The 20,694-nt window shown below is 45.7% G+C and overlaps 1 protein-coding gene and 1 long non-coding RNA gene across 2 annotated transcripts; one reads left to right on the top strand and one right to left on the bottom strand.

The window, feature by feature from the left end:
- Positions 1 to 2,215: 2,215 nt before the first annotated feature.
- POLR1E (RNA polymerase I subunit E) lies at positions 2,216 to 17,540 on the top strand. Its single transcript, XM_058694887.1, has 12 exons — positions 2,216 to 2,417; positions 2,978 to 3,081; positions 4,297 to 4,373; positions 6,058 to 6,143; positions 8,423 to 8,481; positions 9,266 to 9,410; positions 11,235 to 11,342; positions 11,940 to 12,036; positions 13,966 to 14,099; positions 14,990 to 15,071; positions 15,740 to 15,871; positions 17,196 to 17,540. Exons 1-12 carry the CDS (start codon positions 2,342 to 2,344, stop codon positions 17,353 to 17,355), a joined length of 1,260 nt encoding a protein of 419 aa, XP_058550870.1. The 5' UTR covers positions 2,216 to 2,341; the 3' UTR covers positions 17,356 to 17,540.
- On the bottom strand, positions 17,416 to 18,300 carry LOC131491672 (uncharacterized). The gene is made up of 2 exons (XR_009251591.1): positions 18,197 to 18,300; positions 17,416 to 17,969 (listed from the first exon to the last, which is right to left on the bottom strand). It is a non-coding gene; the product is annotated as an uncharacterized LOC131491672 (long non-coding RNA).
- Between the last annotated feature and the right edge of the window lie 2,394 nt (positions 18,301 to 20,694).

Here is a 20,694-nt window from a genome sequence, read left to right as displayed (position 1 = left end):
TTTCTCTCCCTTTTTCCTTTTCTTTTCCTAAATGACTCAATCCAAAAGCCAGTGGGGTCACGCAAGGTAGCTTTCCACCCAGAAGGAAGGGGAGCTTGCAGTGAGAAGGTTATCCATGTGAAAGTGTGGCCTGGTACAAACTGAGCCCAAGCAGGGCGAGAAGGGCATCTGGGCAGAGGGACAACCTGGTGAGGGTTGTCAGAACCTGAGCAGAGAAAGGAGGGCGCCTATAATGGTTAATTTCATGTGTCAACTTGACTGGCTTCTAGGTGCCCAGATTAAACATTATTTCTGTGTGTGTTTATGAGGGTATTTCTGGATGAGATTAACACTTTAATTAGTGGATTCAGTAAAGTAGCTTGCACTCCCCAATATGCATGAGCATCATCTAATCCCTTGAGGGTCTGAATAGATCAAAAGGTGGAGGAAGGAGTTTGCCCATTTTTTTTTCTTGCCTCCTCTGTATGCAGGGACATCTCATCTTTGGCCATTGGACTTGGAGTTACAACATTGTCTTCCCTAGTTCTCAGGCGTTCAGACTTACACCATCAGCCTTCCTGCCAGCTTACAGATGGCAAATTGTGGAACTTCTCAGCTTTCATAATTGTGTGAGCCAATTACTCATAATAATAAACCTCTCTCTCTCTCTCTAAATATATAGATAGATACAGATCTCCTACTGATTCTGTTTCTCTGGAGAACCCTGAACTAATACAGCATCCACATAGGGACTAAGGCTTGGTTTAAGGTGTTGGAGCCTGAATGGGGTAATAGGCCTCCATGTCAGGTGACGGTAGTGGTGGTAGTGATAGGAGATATACTACAGGAGGTGCTGATCAAATAATTAATATATTAAGGCTAGTGGGAACCAGGTTTCTCACTGCCAGGGAAGGAAGTTACAAATATGGGAGGAAGGAAAATCAGAATAAACCCTGAGGTGCTGAATTGGAATTAGAGGTCAGTATGATCTGATGGCTTTCAATATATATGGATTTGGAAATTCTAAATTTTAGAAATAAATCACTTTTAGTTGTAAAAGTGTGTTTACTTACATCTATTCCCTAATTCAGTTCATTGAGGCCTGGGAGCAGTGACATCCCCAAAGCAGTCCATACCTGCTACATAGATCTTGGTTTCTAAATACCATTCCCTACCAAAAGAAACCAGAACTCTTTGGAGAAATGAGTGATTCCAGGGCTGGGGCAGGGAAACTACAAGATAAGCTGAAATATTTTGTGCCAGAAAGTAAGGACATGTTAAAAAAAGAAAAAAAATGATGTGGACGTGTTACTAGAACACAGAAACTGGCCTAATGGGGTTCCCATTGGCCCAATCTGATATAATTTGAACCTGAAAATAAATGATACTAGCAGATTCTAATCTAATGAATAAGATAGGAATCTACAAGTCCAGACTGATGCAAATAAATAAATGAATAAATTGGTAGTGTGATGCACAGGATTTTTACTTAGTTTCTAAATACCTGCCCACAAAATAAGGGGCAGGCACAAGGTGAAATAATAAAAGGAAAAGAATACCTTTATAGCAGAGAAACCTGTAAGCGATTTAAGTGGTCAAAGTTACTATAACCAGTAATGAGACAAATCGAAATTGTGTGCCACTTAATAGAATACAGTGAGAAGAACAGGATCGTATCTGTAATATTCCTGCCAAAGATGCATAACCTGTAACTAATCACTTGGAAACATTAGACAAATCCAGATTGAGGGGCATTCTACAAAATAACTGGTCTGTAATCTTTAAAATTTAAAGTTTATAGTCAGAGTGAGGGACTGTTCTGGGTTGAAGGAAACTAAAGGACTATGGCAACTAAATGCAACCTGTGTTTTCCGACAGGTTCTTTCTGCTGCAAAAACTATTGGGACGATTAGTGACCTCGTTTGTGGAATCTTGAAAGAAAGCAACTTGGATAACAGACGAGACGACCTGACTTCTTGCCCTTCAAAAATGCCCTTCTTTGGGTCCACGCTTACAGGAGCTTCTTTGGCCCTTCGGCTCTGGTACTTCCTAGTCCCACACAAGCCTCAACGCGCAGGCAGAGCGCTAGTTCAGCAAAGAGGACTGGTGCCTGTAGTGGGCAGAAGTCCCGCCTCTCCGGGGCGGGGCGAAGAGTGGGTGGGAACGGCGCCTCCGCATTCCAGGGAAGAGCGAGTAGGGGGCGGTGCCGGGGGGGAGGAGCCACGCTGGCTCCGCACGCGCGGGGCGGGGCGGGTGAGGCCGCGCCTCTTCCGTCCTGTCGCCCTGCTGTCGCATGTGGAGTGGCAAACACGGCCCGGGGATGTTCGTGTAAACGCCTAACCTTGGCGACCGGACTGGCGAGATGGCGGCGGAGGTGTTGTCGAGTGCGAGGTGGCTGTACTGTGGGGAGCCCGACGACAGCCACAGAGCAGTACTGGGTAAAGACTGCGGCGCCGGAGCGGAGTTCCCCGTAGCTCTCTCCCCTTACGTTTGGGTGCCTCTACAGTCCTCCCGCCCCTGTCGGGCCCCTTTCCCCGCTGGACCGAGACCCCCTTTAGTTTCCTCCACTACTTGGGACTTGGCCTGGGCTCCTCTGCCATCCCACCATCTTTCTGTCACCACTTCCTCTGGATGAGGATATCCCAGCCACCCTCTTCTCCAAAGCTGTACCTGTCGTCTCCTCCCCACTCACCTGCCCCATCTCCTCCTCTCTATTGGGCAGAAATTCCCCTTTCTCTCTAGCTCTGGCCCAGGTCTCCTCAGCTCTGTTCCCCTAGTTATTCCCTTCTACCACAGCCCTTCCCCAGCACTGCCCTCACTTCTCCATCTCTTCCCAACTGGACCAGGACCTCCTTCAGCCCCCCTTTAGGTCAGGACCTGGGCTTCCTTACCATCCCCGTTCCTTCAGTCGCTCCCTCCCAAGGACAGTCCAGGTCCTCCCCAGCATACACTGTGGGTCCTTCTACTTCCATCTCATTCTCGGGCTGCAATCTTACAGTCCAGTTCTCCAATGGGCAGCTGCAGAATCCAGGCAACATGCGCTTTACCTTGTACAAGAGCAATGACTCCACAAACCCCAGGAAGAGAGGTCAGCGGATCCTGGTAAGTGCTACAGTGGCCACTTGGCTCCACTCTGCAGGCCTCTGGAGGCCTAGAGGCGCTTGAGTGCGGGTGGATGTGGGACAAAGCAGGAGGAGAAAGGGGTGGTGGTGGATAGCAAACGGGCCTTTGAAGAACTCCTGTGAGTCCCAGCAGGTCAGGGGTGTGGGGACAGGCTCCATTCAGTTATGTACTTTTGGTGAAGTGATGGCCTTTCATTGATTTATTCATTTGACAAGCATTGGTTGAACACCCACATGACCCTATGCTGTAAGCTGCAAGGGAAACAGCTAGGTAGGACCTGGCCCCACTCTGAGGGAGCTCATACTCTAGAGCACGGTTTTTCAACCTTGGCACCATTGACATTTGGATCCAGATAATTCTTTGTTGTTGGCCCATCCTGTGCCTTGCAGGACATTCAACGGCTTCCCTGGTCTCTAACCACTAGATACCAGTAGCACCTTGTAGTTGTGACAGTCACAATATCAAACATTCCCAGATATCCCCGGAAGAGGATTTCCCTCGGTTGAGAACCACTGATGTAGAGAGATGAGAACTGGTTTTGAGTTCAGTAACTTCTATAAGCAGACGAGCTCAGAGCCTGGCGGAGGGAGAGTGAGCTCAGTCAGAGAAGTCTCTGCTTGCCAGAAGGCCTTCCCCGGGAGAAAATGCATTGGAGCTGAGCTCTGAAGGATAGAGGAGGGTTTGACAGCTGAGGTTTAGTATTCCAAGTGGAGAGGATGGCAAGGACAAACAGGGAAGCAGGAAAGCTTGACTGTGATTGAGGAATGAATCAGCTGTTTCCATAGTCCTGTGAATATATAAGGAATAGTCCTGGGAGAAATGGGCCAAGAAGCTCAGGAAGGGCTTGGACTTTGGGCCCAGAGGTTGCTGGCAGAACCACTTTGTAGCATGTCTCTAAGCGCTGGGACCCCAGGACCTCTCTCCCGAGTCCTGTGGTGCAATTCCCCTGAGAACTTTTCACACCACATAGAAGCCAGCACTGTCTGGGGCTTCCCTTTCAAAAGTCCTCTTGCCTTTCTCCTAGGGACACCCAGATTCACTTGGACGGTGGGACTAGATCATCTCCCAGAGGCTCTCTGCTTCTAATCCACTGGTTCTGGATTCTAAAGCTTTTACAAATGTGGGAAAGGGAGACAAGATGCTTAATACCTTTCAATATTGGTTGTAGTGATTTTTTTTCCCTTTACATTTTAGGCAGCTGAAACAGACAGACTTTCCTATGTGGGAAATAATTTTGGGACTGGAGCCCTCAAATGCAACACTCTGTGCAGGTAGGGATAGGGGAAGGGACAGCGGGAGGAGGAGGATAGTGGTGGTGAGCCTGGCACTACTGTGTTTGCTCTTTATTTTAGGGACAGTGGGGGAAATCTGGAGAGGTTTACCATGTCCCTTGTTCCCAGATCCAGAGGTCCTCACAGCAGCATGTGGACATGCCTGAGAAGGGAAAACAAGTTACATTTGTTGGATTGCCTAACAAATCTCATTCATTTACAATTTTTTAGGGGTGCCTGGCTGGCTCAGTCAGTGGAGTGTGTGACTCTTGATCTCGGGGTTGTGATTTTGAGCCCCACATTGAATATAGAGATTACTTTAAAATAAAATCTTAGGGGTGCTTGGGTGGCTCACTTGGTTAAGTGTCCAACTCTTAATTTTGGCTCAGGTCATGATCTTGAGGTTCGGGGGATTGAGCCTCACATCGGGCTCTGGGCTGCCAGTGCAGAACCTGCCTGGGATTCTCTCTCTCCCTCTCTCTGCCCCTCCCTAACCGCCCCCCCCCCCAACCCTGGCCAGACTAAATAAATAAACATTTTTTAAAAATAAAATAAAATCTTAAAAATAATAATTAAAAAAATTGAGATATAATACAACATATTAGTTTTGGTATATAGCATAATGATTAGATATTTGCATATATTGCACAATGGTCACCACAGTAAGTATAGTCATCCATTACCACACATAGTTAGAATTTTTTTCTTATGATCAGAACTTTTAAGATTTATTCTCAACAACTTTTAAATATACAATATAGTATTATTAGCTACAGTCACCATGCTGTACATTACATTCCCAGGGCTTATTTATTTTGTAACTGAAAGTACCTTTTGACCACCTCATTAATTTGCAGTATCCTTTATAATTGTCTTGTTTCCAAAAGGCAGCCGTCTCCACTTATTTGGAATATGTGATCAATAGGCCAAAGCTTGCCAGAAATTTTTCCTGGAACTAACTCCAAGAAAAGCATTTGGTAGTGTCAAAGACTCCAGGGTTTCTATCCAGCTCTACTACTGATCAACTGACTTTGGACAGCTCTGTCCTTCACTGACCCCCGCTCTCTCCCCGGGTGCAATGAAGATTGTTCACCCGAACAGACTGTAACCGTCAGGCGCTGGCATAACACAGGCAGTGTTCCTCTGATAGTGTCCAACCGTGAAGCACAAAAAAGGCCTTTTCAAAGCCCCCATCAAACCACCCTGCTAGAGGTCAGATTAATGTGTATGTACTTAAAACCATTAACACCACATCATGCCCTTACAAAGATTCTCTAGTTCAGATTGGTCTTCTCCCCATAATTACCAAGGTTTTACTTGTCTTTGCCTCCATAAAATTTACGTGTGCAGCAAATTCTAGTGTAATTCTAGATTCTTATATCTCCAAATAGTTTCCCATTACAGCAATGAGCACAAGTGTGATTGGCTACCAGAATCACCTGGTAGCATTTTTTTTTTTCTTCCAGAACCACCTCTTGAATTCCCTCCTTCCTTCGCTCCTTTCCCTCTCATGCTAAGAATTGCTGCTCTTGGGGATCATGGTTACTCAGCAACAAGTGATGTGTTCCTCAAGTGCATTGGGGCAGAAAGACCCTTGAGTACTTTTAAGCAGGAAAAAGGAAGTTGTATAAACAATACCTTTTGCATAATCCATTACCATTGGTATCACTCCTTCTTTATTCAGGCACTTTGTGGGAGTCCTGAACAAGACCTCCGGCCAGATGGAGGTGTATGATGCTGAATTGTTCAACATGCAGCCACTGTTTTCAGGTGGGTCCCAGTCATGAAGGCTCACAAAAACACTGTATATTTTAGGTTTGCTGGACGAGTTAGTTGTCGATTTGTAAAACGTATTTTGTACTTATTTTTAAAAGGGTGCCTTTCTGCAAATATTTATTGATGACCTACTATGTTCCAGGCACAAGTTAGGGGCTGGGGGGTGTAGCAAAATAGACACAGATCCTGTCCCTTCAGTGTTTACAGATTTGAGATCAGAAAATAATTTTAGTTAAAGTCAGTTGAGCAATGATCGGAGCAGAATATTGGAGGGCATGTCCAATATTTTTTTTCATTCAAAGGCCTTTTTTAAAACTCTTAACTGTTCTGGTTGGAGTAGAGGTTTTAGGGTCTCTAGCAGGTGATGGGAGTTACTTATGGGTTGGACAGTAACTTTTCATTTTTTATTTATTTATTTATTTATTTTATTTTATTTTATTTTATTTTATTTTATTTTATTTTATTTTGAGAGAGAGAACAAGGGAGAGGTAGAGAGAGAATCCCAAGTGGGCTCCGTGACAAACTGTGATATCATGACCTGAGCTGAAATCAGGAGTCAGATGCTTAACCGACTGAGCCACCCAGGTGCCCCTCTATGCTTTCTAATTTAGGCGGAGATCCATTTTTACCCTAATCCAGAGGGAGAACTTGTACTGTTTCTCTGCTTTGGCATCTCAGAATGCTCCAGACTGGAGTGGGATCTTCCAGAAGGTTGGAGGGTCAGACTCAAGGGGTTCCTGTTCTCTAAATCTTAAATACTGCGAACCATGGTGAGGAGGGTAGAGATGAGGAAGGATTGCTAGGGTCTTGGTGGATCTGCCAGATACCTTCAGAGACAGTGGTTCCAACTTCATTCCTGCAGAGCAGCAGTGCCAGTCCTTTCGAGAATCTGAGGGACCTGGACCTACCTCCTGGAAACTACACAATATACAAGAATATGTATGAGATTTTGCATACAGTTGTAAAGGGCATTTGAGTCCTGAAACCCATCTGTGAATTTCAGGGATCCATAGTCTATAGGTTAAGAATTCCTTGCTTTGGGGGCACCTAGGTGGCTCAGTAGGTTAAGTGTCCAACTTTGGCTCAGGTCATGATCTCACAGTTCATGAGATTGAGCCCTGTATCGGGCTCTGTGCTGACAGTGCAGAACCTGCTTGAGATTCTCTTTCTCTCTCTCAAAAATAAACAAACAAACTTAAAAAAAAAAAAAAAAAAGAATTCCTTGCTTTGCAAACATATGTAACTGCATTTAGATTATCCTCCAAATGCTCTACCGACTTCCCAAGAGGCAAAGGAAATTGTTCATTAATTTGCTGATTAAACAAATTTTTGTTTTTACATGTAAAAAAATGTGTAAATAATGGTTTATTTGGGACAGTGTGTGTATATATATATATATATATATATATATGACAATATATACACGACAGTGTATATATATATATATATATATACACACACATAATATATATTATATATATAAATATATACACATACACACACACGTATGTATGTGTATACACATACATGCACACACATGCAACATTTATTAAGTGCCTGTGTGCTAGGCACTGTTCTAAGCACTTTCAGTGCACTACATCATTTACTTCACGCAACCCTCTGGTTGTTTTATCAATGACAAAACTGGCACAGAAGTGAACCAACTTGGCAGGGACCAATGCTGCTATCTATGTCTATATAAAGTACCATATCATGTCGTGTATGTATATATGATCTGGGATTGAGACTCGGGCAAGGTCACTCTAGAGCTTATGCTCCTGTGTCCACTAGATTATACTGCCCCTTATATATAAATACTTTATGGGAGATTTGAGAGCTTTATGTAAGTAATACATACCTCACATTTATGCTTACCTACTTTTAGGTCTTTTATAAGGAGGGCAAAACTATTTACTGGAAAGAACCAAGGACTTAGTTTCTAATCCCATCTTGGCCACTGCCTGGTCAACAGACTTGGGGCAAATTATTTCATCTGGAGGCTTCATTTTTCCTTATTTGTAAAATGAACAGTTGGACCAGATGACCCCCTCATTTGACTTCTTAATTTATTCTCCAAATCCTCTGACTGTACTAAAGCCACAGACTAATTGTTTTCAGGATCCATTATATTAAACTCTGGGAAATCCTGAAGTAAAGAAATCTGTTTTTCTGAGATTGGCTGTTAAAATAAATATTAAACACTATTATAATCTGTGGGCCTTACAGCTCACTTTTTTTTCCTCTCTGTTTTTGTTTGTTTTGTGTTTTGATAGATGAATCAGTCGAGAGTGACTCGACACGAGATAATGAGGCCAAAACTTTTAGAGAAAAGGTAAGTGTGACAGAACTGAGATGTGGGACCCGAAATGCGTTCCTTCTAGGCCTTGCGTTTTCCCATCAGTATAATGAGCTGGCCCAACATAGGGCTGCTCCCAGCTCATTCAGTCTGTGGTTCTCTGGCGAGGCCACCTGCAGAGGCCTCCATGGCCTCACAGAGCCATCCTTCCATGTGGGACAGCTATATCGCTGCTCTGTGCCAGTGTGCGGAACTGGTTCTCTGGGCTGATATAGGTGTAGCATAATACTTGGTTTTGGATTTAATCCAAGTTTCAGAAAATACTGGTGGTAGCCTGGAAACTTTCTCATTAAAACAAAAGTAAACTTCAAGATTTTCAAGGTAGGCGGTTTCTGCAAAGCTCATCTCACCCCAGGATGGCAATTGATTGAATCTTCAGTACTGCCTGGAGCAGTGTTGAGAGCGGGTATGAGGCTGTCTTCAGGCTCAGAGGGAAAGAATGAGTGATTAGCAACATCTGCTATGGGTACAGGGCTGGAAAACAGTAAGCTGTATGCCACAGATTTACCAATCCTAATTCTGGTCTTTTTACTTTACAAATGGAGACACTGTTGATTTGTAAGTACCCCCTGACAGTTTATAAAGCAAGTACTTCAGATGTGTTAATACAAGAAGCCTGGGAGATAGATACATATGGTTCAGCCCAATTTGCAAGTGAGGTAATAATCATGGCTCAGAAAGGCCGAGGGTTTCCCCATAGTCACACAGGAATAGTAGTGCCCAACCTGTCCCTAGACAGACCACATTTGTCCCTGCACAGATGGATTCTTGCATTGAAGCCTTTGGAACCACCAAACAGAAGCGGGCTTTGAATTCCAGAAGAATGAACAGAGTTGGCAATGAATCTCTGAATTGTGCAGTAGCTAAAGCCGCAGAGAATATTATTGATGCAAAGGGTGTGACTGGTAAGCAGCTGGGACCTGGGTAAGAGTCTGCTCATAGAGACCACTTTCTCCTCTCTTGAGATCTTTTACCTGCCCCACAGATGGAAATAATGGGCATTCGGGCTGGATTCCTTCCTCTCACTGAGTGCTTTCCTGGGAACAGACTCTGGAAGTAGTAAGAAACATCTGCCCTTGGGGAGCTCCCAGTCAAGTAGAGGAGACAGGCACGGGAATGGATGTGTGTATGCGTGTCCTTGGTGCCAGGGTTCCAGCTGGCAGGGTGCTCTGGGCACAGGGAGGTTTTGGGGAAAAAGACGAAGGTGATGTTGGTGCTGATTAACCCTCTGGAGACAGGGCTTCACTTTGGTGCCAGTGGACCTTTTTCTGTTCCTAAATTCGTCAGCAGCTTGAGTATTTAATTGTATTATTTAAAAATGTATTTATTGCTCAAATGCCTTATAAGAACGTAAGAGAAGGTTTACATAAGAGCGGTTTTTCTGTTAGAGTGGGATTTTAGTAATTTTGAGAAAATCTTTCCAAACCCTCTGATCATATAAATATTTTCCTATGTTTTCTTGCAGTACTTTCATAATTTTGCTTTTTACATTTAAAGCTTAAGACTTATTTTGGCATATGGTAGAGACCTAATTTTATATTTTCTAAATGATTAACCAGCTGTCCCCAACTCCATCCTTTTCTTGTAGAAGATGATTTAGAAAGTCCTCCTTCTCACTTTAGCACATTCTGTCTGTGTTCTGTTCCATTGTCCATTCTGTTCCCGTGGCAGCATGAGGCTGTTTTGATTTCAGTAGCCTCATCATCCGGTTTATTTTCTGATAGGGCAAGTTCCTCCTACTCCTTCCTTTTATTTTTTGCAAACATTAGAGTAACATGCTTTCTCCCCAGGTGATCTTAATTATTTTGTCAAATTCCCTCATAATGCAATTGAGATTAATATGGAGAGAATCATCATCTTTATAATATTATGTTTTCTTATCCAGGAACATAAAAATATGTCTCTCCATTTATTTGAAAGCATTAACAAATTAAAAAAATATTTTTTTAATGTTTATTTTTGAGAGAGAGAAAAAAAGGCAGAGAGAAAGAGACACAAAATCTGAAGCACGCTCCAGGCTTTGAGCTGTCAGCACAGAGCCTGACGCAGGGCTCGAACTCACGAACCGTGACATCATGAGCTGAGCTGAAGTCGGACACTTAACCGACTGAGCACTCAGGTGCCCCACATGAGGACATTTTTTAATGTTTTTGTTGCATTTACATGAGTAAATTTTTTAATGTTTTTGTTGAGTTTACTGTCAGCTATCAAAGGACGTCTAAAAAGAAAAATAATTCACCCATTTCTCATCATTTTTCCAGACCAACTATTATAATTTTCCCATATTCCTATCTGTCCACATCTATATGCATACTTAATTCTTAATGGTTATCCTTGTAGGCTAGTTCACAGTTTTATATTCTGGTTTTTTGTTTTTACTCACAATATGTGGGGAAGTTTTCTGGAGCCATTAAAGACTCTTTTGAATATCCCTCACTTTTAGCTTCTCTTGTATTGTAAATATTTATCGGTACACCTGCCTTTCCCAACTATATTACAAGTCGCTTGAGGGGGACCACACCGTGTGCACCTTCTCCAGTGCCTGGTTAGGTTTGTGTCATGATAGCTGGAGCTGTCAGCCTGATGGGGAGGTCAGGCCACATTGGCAGAAGCATTCCAGTGAGGAGTTTTCCGGGCCAGTTACGATCTTGAGGACATAAATTATAGTGTATTGGGGAACCTGCAGCCAAATGGGTGATACCGACACCATCTCTTCCTTTATTAAAAAGCTCTGGTCAGTGATGCCATCCGTGATGAACTGCAAGATGACTCCCTGTACCTTCCTCCCTGCCACACTGATGCAGCCAAGCCTGAAGACGTGTATAAATTTGAAGACCGTATCCTTGTTGCAGTAGAAACGCTGCTTTATTTCCCAGGTTGGGACGTGTATACATGAGTGGGCAGACAGGCTCTCTGGTGTGTTGGTGGTCCCGTGATGCTCACGGAAGCTACATCCAGACCTTTGCGCTCGCTCCAGCGCTGTCGCTGGGTAGTCAGCTAGGCTTCCTCACTAGCTGTGGGACTGGCCCTCCGCCTCTGAGATTCAAACCCATTCCTCAGCAAAGTGCTGAGGTCACTCTCTGTCAGTAGTCAGGATAAGACTTCTAAGTCAACTAGTGCCTTAAGTCTAAGACAGACTGATTCGTAAAAGGTAGGGTTGGAGCATAGAATTTCCCTACTTGTGCGTCTAGTCAGAGGGAAAATGCCTGCGGTAGTTTTGTGATAAGCCGGGGAGGCAGAAAAGCCCAGGCAGGGAATGGGCTCTGGGCTGGGAGTCTGAAGGACCGAGACCCTGCGCTCAGCCCCAGTGTATTATGTGATCTTCCCCCATCTGGGCCTCAGCTGTCCCATCTCTAAAACGAGGCCCCTCTGAGATGAGCTAGCCAGTTGGATGTTGCCATTTTGGTCAGATTGTGTTCTTGACCTGTGACTAGTTCTCTCCCCTGCTGAGTATGAAGCTCTTCAAAGCCCATCTGAAGCTTTCAGGAACGTCTCATCAGAGGAGATCCTGAAGATGATCGAAGAGAACAGGTACCCCTCAACCCCCTGGGTGGATGGAGTGTCTGGGGCAGTGATGTCAGAACATGACAGTAGTCAGGTGAAGCGGACTTTTAGGGATGTCCGTCAGTGAGGGTGTATGTCTTTTCAGCATTTCAACGTGAACGAGCCAGTGTTTTCTTGAAAATGTTTGGGTCTTCAGGCTTCTTGTCCCAAGGCTGTGGGTGGCATTCAAGAGAGAGAGAGGTGGCCTCTGAGTATCTGGAGCCTGTGGCTGGGCAGAGGGTGGTGGGGCCTTGTGGTCTGGGGCTTGGAACTAGAGCTGGCCCATGTCCCCAGTGTTATGCTGATAGTGATTGTCACCAGTGGGGTGGGGCCCAAGTGCGAGCCTGCGAGTAGGTGCCAGTGGAAGTGATGGTGTGCTGAGTGAGCATTTTAACTTAAAGTTAAATTTATGTATTTAAATACTGTATATTTTAAAGGGTGCCTGGATGGCTCAGTCAGTTAAGTGGCCAACACTTAATCTCGGCTCAAGTCATGATCTCACAGTTCATGAGTTCAGACCCCAAATCAGGAGTGCAGAGCCTGCTTCGGATTCTCTCTCTCTCTCTGCCCCTCCCCAACTCATGCCACATATGCTCGCCTGCTCTCTCTCTCTCTCTCTCTCAAAATAAATAAACTTTAAAAAAAAAAAAAGTACTGTATATTTTAAATAATTCAGATTATCTCTTCACCCTCCTTGGGCCTTTAAAAGCAGCTTTTGTTTTTTTTTTTTTTTTTGATGATAGTGGAATTTTTTTGCTCTTGAGTTTTTCCTTTTAATAATTTTATCTTGAGAAAATAAAAAATTACAAACCCTAGGTTGGTTCCCCGATTTTTTTAAGGGGAGGGAAGGGCAGAGAGAATGAGACTCCCAAGCAGGCTCTACACTTTCAGTGCAGAGCCTGATGCAGGGTTTGAACTCATGAACCATGAGATATGACCTGAGCTGAAATCAAGAGTCAGAGGCTTAAATGATTGAGCCACCCAGTGCCCCAAGTTCCTTGAGTTTTGAAAGTGCTTTTTTTCTTTTTTTCCCCTCCAAAGATTCATTTCCAGAAAAGTTTATTACTGGTTCTTGGTTGTCTTAATGTAGTTGTGGTTCAGCAGCAGGTGCAGGAATGAGCTCTGGGCTGAGTTTGAAGAAATAAGTCCCTGAGCTCTGCCCAAGGTATGGTGTGATCTGTGTGATCTTCCCTCCGCTGAGCCTCAGTTTTCCTATCTGTAAAATGAGGCCGCTTTCTTAAAGAGCTTCGTTATCTCTCTGAGTCCAGGATCCTTGTAGTGGTAGAATAGCACATAAAAATAATAGCTAACATAGATGGAGCTCTTACATGTGCCAAGTACTGTTCTAGACACTTTACTTGCATTATCTCATTTAATGCACAGAAAGCCCCTACTCTGAGGCTACTATCATTGCCTTAAATTTTTAGGTGGAGATGATGTACAGAGATGTATAGAAGATGTACAGAAACTTGCCCAGGCCACTGAATGGCAGACAGGGGGTTCAAAACCAGGCATTTTAACTCAAGAGCCTGTGCTCCAGACCACTACATCAGGATGGGGCAGACCATGGCCTGTGTGCCAAGTCTGGCCTGCTGTCTGTGAATAAAGTTTTATTGGAACACAGCCATGGTCATTCATTTATGTATTATTAATGCCTGCTTTTGCAGTGGCAGCTTTGAGTAGATGGAACAGAGACCATATGGCCCACAAACCACAAATATTTACTGTCTAGTCCTTTACTGCCTTGGCACTAAACCATGCTCACTGTGTTATAAGGAACGTTGATAGGACGGCCCTTCCTCGACTGTTGAGTGTGTATCAGCTGTGAAGGATGCCTGCTGTTTTCATTGACAGCATGAATGGCTCCTGACAGAGCCGGTCTCATGCATCCCTCCATTGTCTCCTCCCCCGTTTTAGCCACTGCTCCTTTGTCATAGAAGCGTTGAAGTCTTTGCCATCAGATGAGGAGAGCCGAGACCGCCAGGCCCGATGCATATGGTTTCTGGACACGCTCATCAAATTTCGAGCACAAAAAGTGATTAAGCGGAAAAGTAAGTCCATGATAGACATTTTATTCTAGTTATTTCTAGCCTGTTACTTGTCTGTTAGACTAGCTGTAATGAGAGAAGAAAATGGATATGATTGTCTCAATCTTTATTTGTGACAGTGTAAAAGTGAGGTTCCTGTAGTCATGCCGGCAGACTGAAAGGACCGGCCCAGCTCTCTCCTCTTGTGAAAATGGGGATAGGCTGGCTTGTACCTTTGTTCAGAGCTGGCATCCACTACTTCTCGTCTGCATGGGGCAAAGTATAGTATCCAGTCAAATTATGAAAATTTTAAGGGACTGTTGGGCAAACGTGAGCTCTCTGGGGAGAAAAACTGGCTTTGTTCATATGACGGCTTATGGCAGGTTTATGTGTGTCCGCGTATTTCTGACTGACAAGGAAGAGAGTCCATTCCCGCTGGTAACACGTGTCACATGTCTAGGACCATGCTGGATGCCCCACATCCACCCAGCGCTGGAAACCCACCTGTGGTTTTAGGCACAAGGTGATGCCGTCTTGTTACTGTGATTGAGCTCCCAAGAGTCTGTAACAGTTTTCAGGATTTGCCTGCTTCTTATTTTCACATTTCAGTCTCTCCTCCTTTCCCTCTCCTTGGGCTTTCTCCACTATCTATTTTGCTTTGTAACATCTTATGAATTCTAGATCTTTAGGCCTCATTGGAGTCTGGTTTTCCTCCCTGTCTCTGCCCCATCACAAACGTCTCTCGGGCGTGTGCAGTTTTCATTGGGAAGTGGCTCTTCTGTTTCATGGGCCCTGCTTCTCTTACCACATGGCTCCATTCATTGCAGTGGCCCAACTGCTGGCCAGCATCTCTTCATGGAGATGCTGTGGTGTGCAGGTTTGGAAACATGCTCAAACTCAGCTTTGTGTTGTAGGTGCCCTGGGACCTGGGGTCCCCCACATCATCAGCGCCAAACTGCTGAAGCACTTTACCTGCTTGACCTACAACAACGGCAGGTCAGGGGGATTGGCTTCTGGGGCTCTTGCCTTGGAGAAAGCGGGCTGGGGAGGGCAGTGAGAGTGGGGACGAGCGCATGGGTTGGATCCCATGTCCACGGACACTGCTGAGGAGAGCACTCACTGCCCTTTGCAAGGGTCTTCCCCAAATCGGTTGAGGAAACACTATGTATTACATGCTCTGTCCCCCTTGGAGAAGTTCACATTAGAGGCTCTGGGAAGTCCTGCAGCTGGAGACTTCTTTCACTTCATACACTTCTCCAAGGAGTCTTTCCTAATACCTCATAGAACCAATGTTCTATGGAAAGGCAGTGTTGCAGAAAAGGGCGCCAGTGCCCTTTGCGTTTGGGATGACTGTTTTCCCAGCCTCCCGGCTGAGCAGTGGGGACACGCTCAGAGGGTCCGTGTCCTTGAGAAGCCCTAACTGTGCCTGGGGAAAGTGTAGCTGTGGCCCACTCGGAGGGAACACTGGGATTGCCTCATTGCCCCACTGTGCGTGAAGGCATGGGTACCTTGACTGGACAAGGAATGTTGCTCAGATTTCTTCTCCCCAAGGTGGGAAGACAATGAGTGTGAATGAGAACAGGCTTGGATGTTTTTATTCCGCTTCTGGAATAATCATCTTAGAGTTTAACGCTGTCTCTCCTTCACTGCCACTGATTTTGTAGCCTGCGGAACTTAATTTCGGATTCGATGAAGGCGAAGGTCACCGCGTATGTAATCATACTGGCTTTGCACATAAGCGACTTCCAGATTGACCTGACACTGTTACAGAGGGACTTGAAGCTGAGCGAGAGAAGGTGAGCGCAACAGAGTAATAAGCTCCCTGTAGGGTGCTTAGTATTTCTGGTACTACTGGAAAGCAGGAAGCACCATCAAGGGACCTGGGGACATTTGATACGGGCCAGAGGACAGTTGTCAGCGAATGAGTGATTAAATGGATGCACAACCAAGACATTACCAAGTGCCTTGTCTATTCTACACACAGTATTAAATCTGTCACGATCTCAGTGATTTTCCTAAAAATCAATGGGAGAATCTTCAGTTCAAAGAAGTCAGTGACTCCCAGCGTCACACGACCAAAAGGGGGGGAATAGTTGGGCTTCGAGCCTGAGCCTTCCCATAGCATTCTGTCCCTGTATAACCCAGCAGTCTCTGAATTGCTGTCACTGGGGAGAGGGGGTCTGTGTGGTCCTGAGGGGTGGATCCCAGGGGTGGAAGGTGTAAGAGAACCCAATTTCAGCCTAGCAAAAAGAATGTCCTCAGAGTCGGATGGAAGGGGCTGCCAGACATGGTGGGGCCACTGTTTGTCAGGGATATCACACTGGGGCTTCTATGACCCCACAGCCTTACTGAGGAACAGGGACAGGCTCGGAGGGCCCTGGGAGAGTTGGCAGAGTTGTGATCTTGGGCCTTTTCCAGCCTTGCTAGGAAGGATTCGGACAAAGCAGGCAGAACTTTCCAGGATCCTGAACTGTGGGATATGCTGGCCTTTGGGTGATTTAAGAGCGTCTGGTATCCAAGGCCCCCGATGGTGTTCCAAGAGACCCAGCGAGAATACCCTTGTCTGGGCTCTCCTAGCAGTCCCTGGAGGGATTACCCTGAGGGCCGTCCACAAAAGGCATTCTAATAGGCATTGAGGTGGAAAATAAAAGAGAAACAAGATGCTCGGAGCCTGTAAAGTTCTAGCAAAATTCTAGCAAGTGCTCAATCCTGGTTATCAGAAGTGAACAAAGTTATTAATTGTGTCTAGATAACCTGGTTTTCCATCACCTATATGGATACTGCTAATAGCAACACATTAAAATGAAATTGTCTTGGGGTGCCTGGCTGGCTCAGTGGAGTGTGCAGCTCTTGATCTCGGAGTTGTAAGTTTGAGCCCCACGTTGGGTGTAGGGGTTACTTAAAAATAAAAATCTTTTACAAATAAATAAGATACATTACATTACCTTACCTTGTCTTTTTGATGGCTCTGGAGCAGATCTTGTCTGCTTCTCTGCTCTGCTCCTGGTGGCCTTTGGGGATTCTGTCTTCACAGGCCGGAGTGTGAATGCTGCTCCCCCTGCCAAGGGCAGACCTGCTGAGGACACTCCCTCCCTTTTGTTCTGTGTGTTTGCTCCTTAGGATGATGGAGATAGCGAGGGCCATGAGGCTGAAGATCTCTAAAAGAAGGGTGTCTCTGGCAGCTGGCGGGGAGGAGGATCACAAACTGGGCACTCTGTCCATCCCGCTGCCTCCAGCCCAGACCTCGGACCACCAGTCAAAGCGGAGGAGGATCACCTAGAGGGTGCTTTCCAGATGGAGCATTTTGGCCACACGGAGCCACTACTTGTGTTCATTTCCATTTTTATTTTTAAAATGAGAAGGAAAAAGAAGCCTTGCTTTGGCGTGGGTACGAAGCCAGAAGCAGCATCTCAAGTCGTGCTTGTGTTCAGTGGAAAGATAAAGTGATTGCCATGTTGGACTTCACCTCTCCCCTCTGGTGTCGCTGTGATTATAAATGGCAGGCGGTTCCTGTGGGAGGGTGGGGCCTGGGGAAGTCCGAGCCAACAGATCTCACAGGCTGAACCCTAGGCCAGATCTAATGGATCAGTGTTAATAAAGAGGGCTGTGAAGAGAGCTGTGATGCTTAGTCTGGAAGGGCCACGCAGCCCAGCTGGGCTGGAAGAGGAGGCCTCCGGCTTTCCCAGTAGCTGTGGGTCACCTGTGTCGTGGGGTTGCCGAAGGGGGCCAGTTTAGTTTGAGGCTGCTGTAACAGAGGAGCTGGTCAGAGGAAGAGATTGACAAAGCTGGTTACTCTGCCTGGCTCGGGCCCACAGAGGGCAGGGGTCAGCTCTGAAAGCATGTTTTTGAGAGAGATGAAGCAAAGTGAAGTACGGAAAACAAATGGTTCTAGACCTCTTTAAATTTTTTTTTTTTTAAACGTTTATTTATTTTTGAGACAGAGACAGAGCATGAACAGGGGAGGGGCAGAGAGAGAGGGAGACACAGAATCAGAAGCAGGCTCCAGGCTCTGAGCCATCAGCCCAGAGCCCGACACGGGGCTCGAACTCATGGACCGCGAGATCGTGACCTGAGCTGAAGTCGGACACTTAACCGACTGAGCCACCCAGGTGCTCCTAGACCTCTTTAAAAAGAGGATTTGATGCATGGATAGAATGCTGTAAAATTGTGAAAGGGCTCCACAGGTGGGAATCGGGAGATTGCCCCTGGCTCTGCTGAGTTCAAGAACACACGGCTGGGGGGCACCTGAGTGGCTCAGTCGGCCATCTGACTCTTGATCTGGGCTTAGATCAAGACGGTTTGTGGGATCGAGGCCCGCAATGGTATAGAGCCTGTTTGGGATTCTCTCTCTCAAAGTAAATAAATAAACATTTAAAAAAAGTGCACAGCTGGGGTTGTCAGCCGGGCATCAAGACGCCACGTCCACCCCAGACTGCTTCTTGGATTGCGGAGGCTGGTGATGACACTGCAATGCTGAGTCCAGCCACCAGTGCTTTCAGTCCCCCCATTTCCACCCTTTTACTTGTCAGCACTAACAGCCAAAAGATCAAGAAGCTGACCTCTATCTTGCTTCCTTTTTCTGTGAGCATTTGACCCTTGAATAATCCAGGGTTAGGGGGCATCAACCCCTCACACAGTCAAAAATCCATGTGTAATTTTTTTTAAGTTTATTTTTGAGAGCGAGCGTGTGCACAAGCAGGGGAGGGGCAAAGAGGGAAGCAGAGAGAGAATCCCAAGCAGGCTCTACACTGTCGACGCAGAGCCCGTTGTGGGACTTAGACCCACAAACTGTGAGATATGGCCTGAGCCGAAATCAAGAGGCAGATGCTTAACCAGCTGAACCACCCAAGTGCCTCCCGTGTGTAATTTTTGACACCCCCAAAATTTGACTAATGGCCTACTCTTGACCGTAAGCCTTAATGATAAGCAACACGTATTTTGTACATTATATGTATTACATACTGTATTCTTTAAGATAGAGAAAAGAAAATGTTAGGAACACACAGTACTTTATTGGGAAAAAATTTACGTGTAAGTGGATCCACGAAGTTCAAATCCACGTTCAAGAGTCGACTGGAATTTCATAGTTTTCTGCCAGATACCTGTATTACTGTTACAATCCTCCGGGATAAGTGAGTGTTACTTGAGAGAGAAGCTACTGGAGAGCATTGTTTGAGCTTTGGTGCTTTGAAAGCAAGATGGGCACGTCGTTTATCTTGCAAATTCCAGGCAGGTAGTGTTTTCATAAGAATGGTTTTCACTCCATTTGGATGAGTGTATTTATAGAAGTGAAAGCTTTGGGGGAAGGAAATAGATTGATTTTTTTTTTCTTCTTGAACTTTTGAAATTCTTCTTTCCACTCCAACTGTAATTGAGCCCAGGGTGCTATTCTTTCCTTTTTAATGTTTTATTTTTGAGAGCACAGGTGGGGGAAGGGCAGGGGTGGGGTGGGACAGAGGATCCAAAGCAGGCTCTATGCTGACAGCAGCAAGCCCAATGTGGGGCTCGAACTTAGGACCGGTAAGATCATCACCTGGGCCGAAGGTTGGACACTCAACCAACTGAGCCACTGAGGTGCCTCTTATTTTGTATTAGTTTTTATTTTAGAGAGCTCACAAGTGGGGGAGAGGGGCAGAAGAAGAAGAGAGAGAATCTCAAGCAGGCTCCATGCTCAGTGCAGAAGTCCATCTTTGGGATCATGACCTGAGCCGATATCAAGAGTTGGATGCCAACTGACTGAGCCACCCCGGCACCCCAGCAAATACTTTAGATCATTAAACTAAATTTAGAAGTTGTGCTGATCAGGGGCACCTGGGTGGCTCAGTCGGTTGAGCATCTGACTTCAGCTCAGGTTATGAGCTCCCGGTTTGTGAGTTCAATACCGGCGTCAGAATCCGTGCTGACAGCTCGCAGCCTGGAGCCTGCTTCTGATTCTATGTCTCCCTCCCTCTCTGCCCATCACACTTGTGCTCTTTTTCTCTCAAAAATAAACTTTAAAAAAAAAGTCCTGGCCAGATATCACCTCCTAAAAAGAATCAAGGCAATTTTTGTGGAATATTGTTTTACAGTTGTCGTACATTTGCCATGAATGAAATTGCCTTCCAGCGTTTGCTCCTTAACGGTAATGAGTGCCTACTGTGAGCAAGGCGCCGTGCTGAGCACTGTGGCCAGGAGGGAAGTTTAATCTCCTTAATCCCACACTTAAGGCCTTTGGTGATAGGGTTTCCACCTGCCATTCCTACCCTGAGTCCTGAACCCTACTTGACATGCCCTTGGTCCCTCACACCCCTCAGCCAGGTCTTCAGGGCAGGCCAGAGTCATCTCCCTGCACTTTCTATACCCTTCTCCTCACCCCTGCAGGTGTCACTGTCCCACCCTTCATAGCCTGGTCACTGCCCCTGTATCCCCAACTGTAGCCACAGCTGGACGTGAGCTCCCATCATCAACCACTACCAGCCCCCCTGCTGTGCCTGTATTAATCTCCACTTGTATTTATGTGATTTACGTACACTGGATGACATCTCTTGACTGGAGGATGGTCCGGTTCATCCTGTGTGTCAGTGACTTGCCCCCATTAGATATGTAAGTACTCATCGAAGGAAGGAGTCTTCTCTGCACC

Source organism: Neofelis nebulosa, chromosome 12 (assembly GCF_028018385.1).
Source record: "Neofelis nebulosa isolate mNeoNeb1 chromosome 12, mNeoNeb1.pri, whole genome shotgun sequence".
Lineage (NCBI taxonomy): Eukaryota > Metazoa > Chordata > Mammalia > Carnivora > Felidae > Neofelis > Neofelis nebulosa.
The sequence above is the reverse complement of the archived record's forward strand: the minus strand, read 5'-3'. Positions and strand labels throughout refer to the sequence as shown.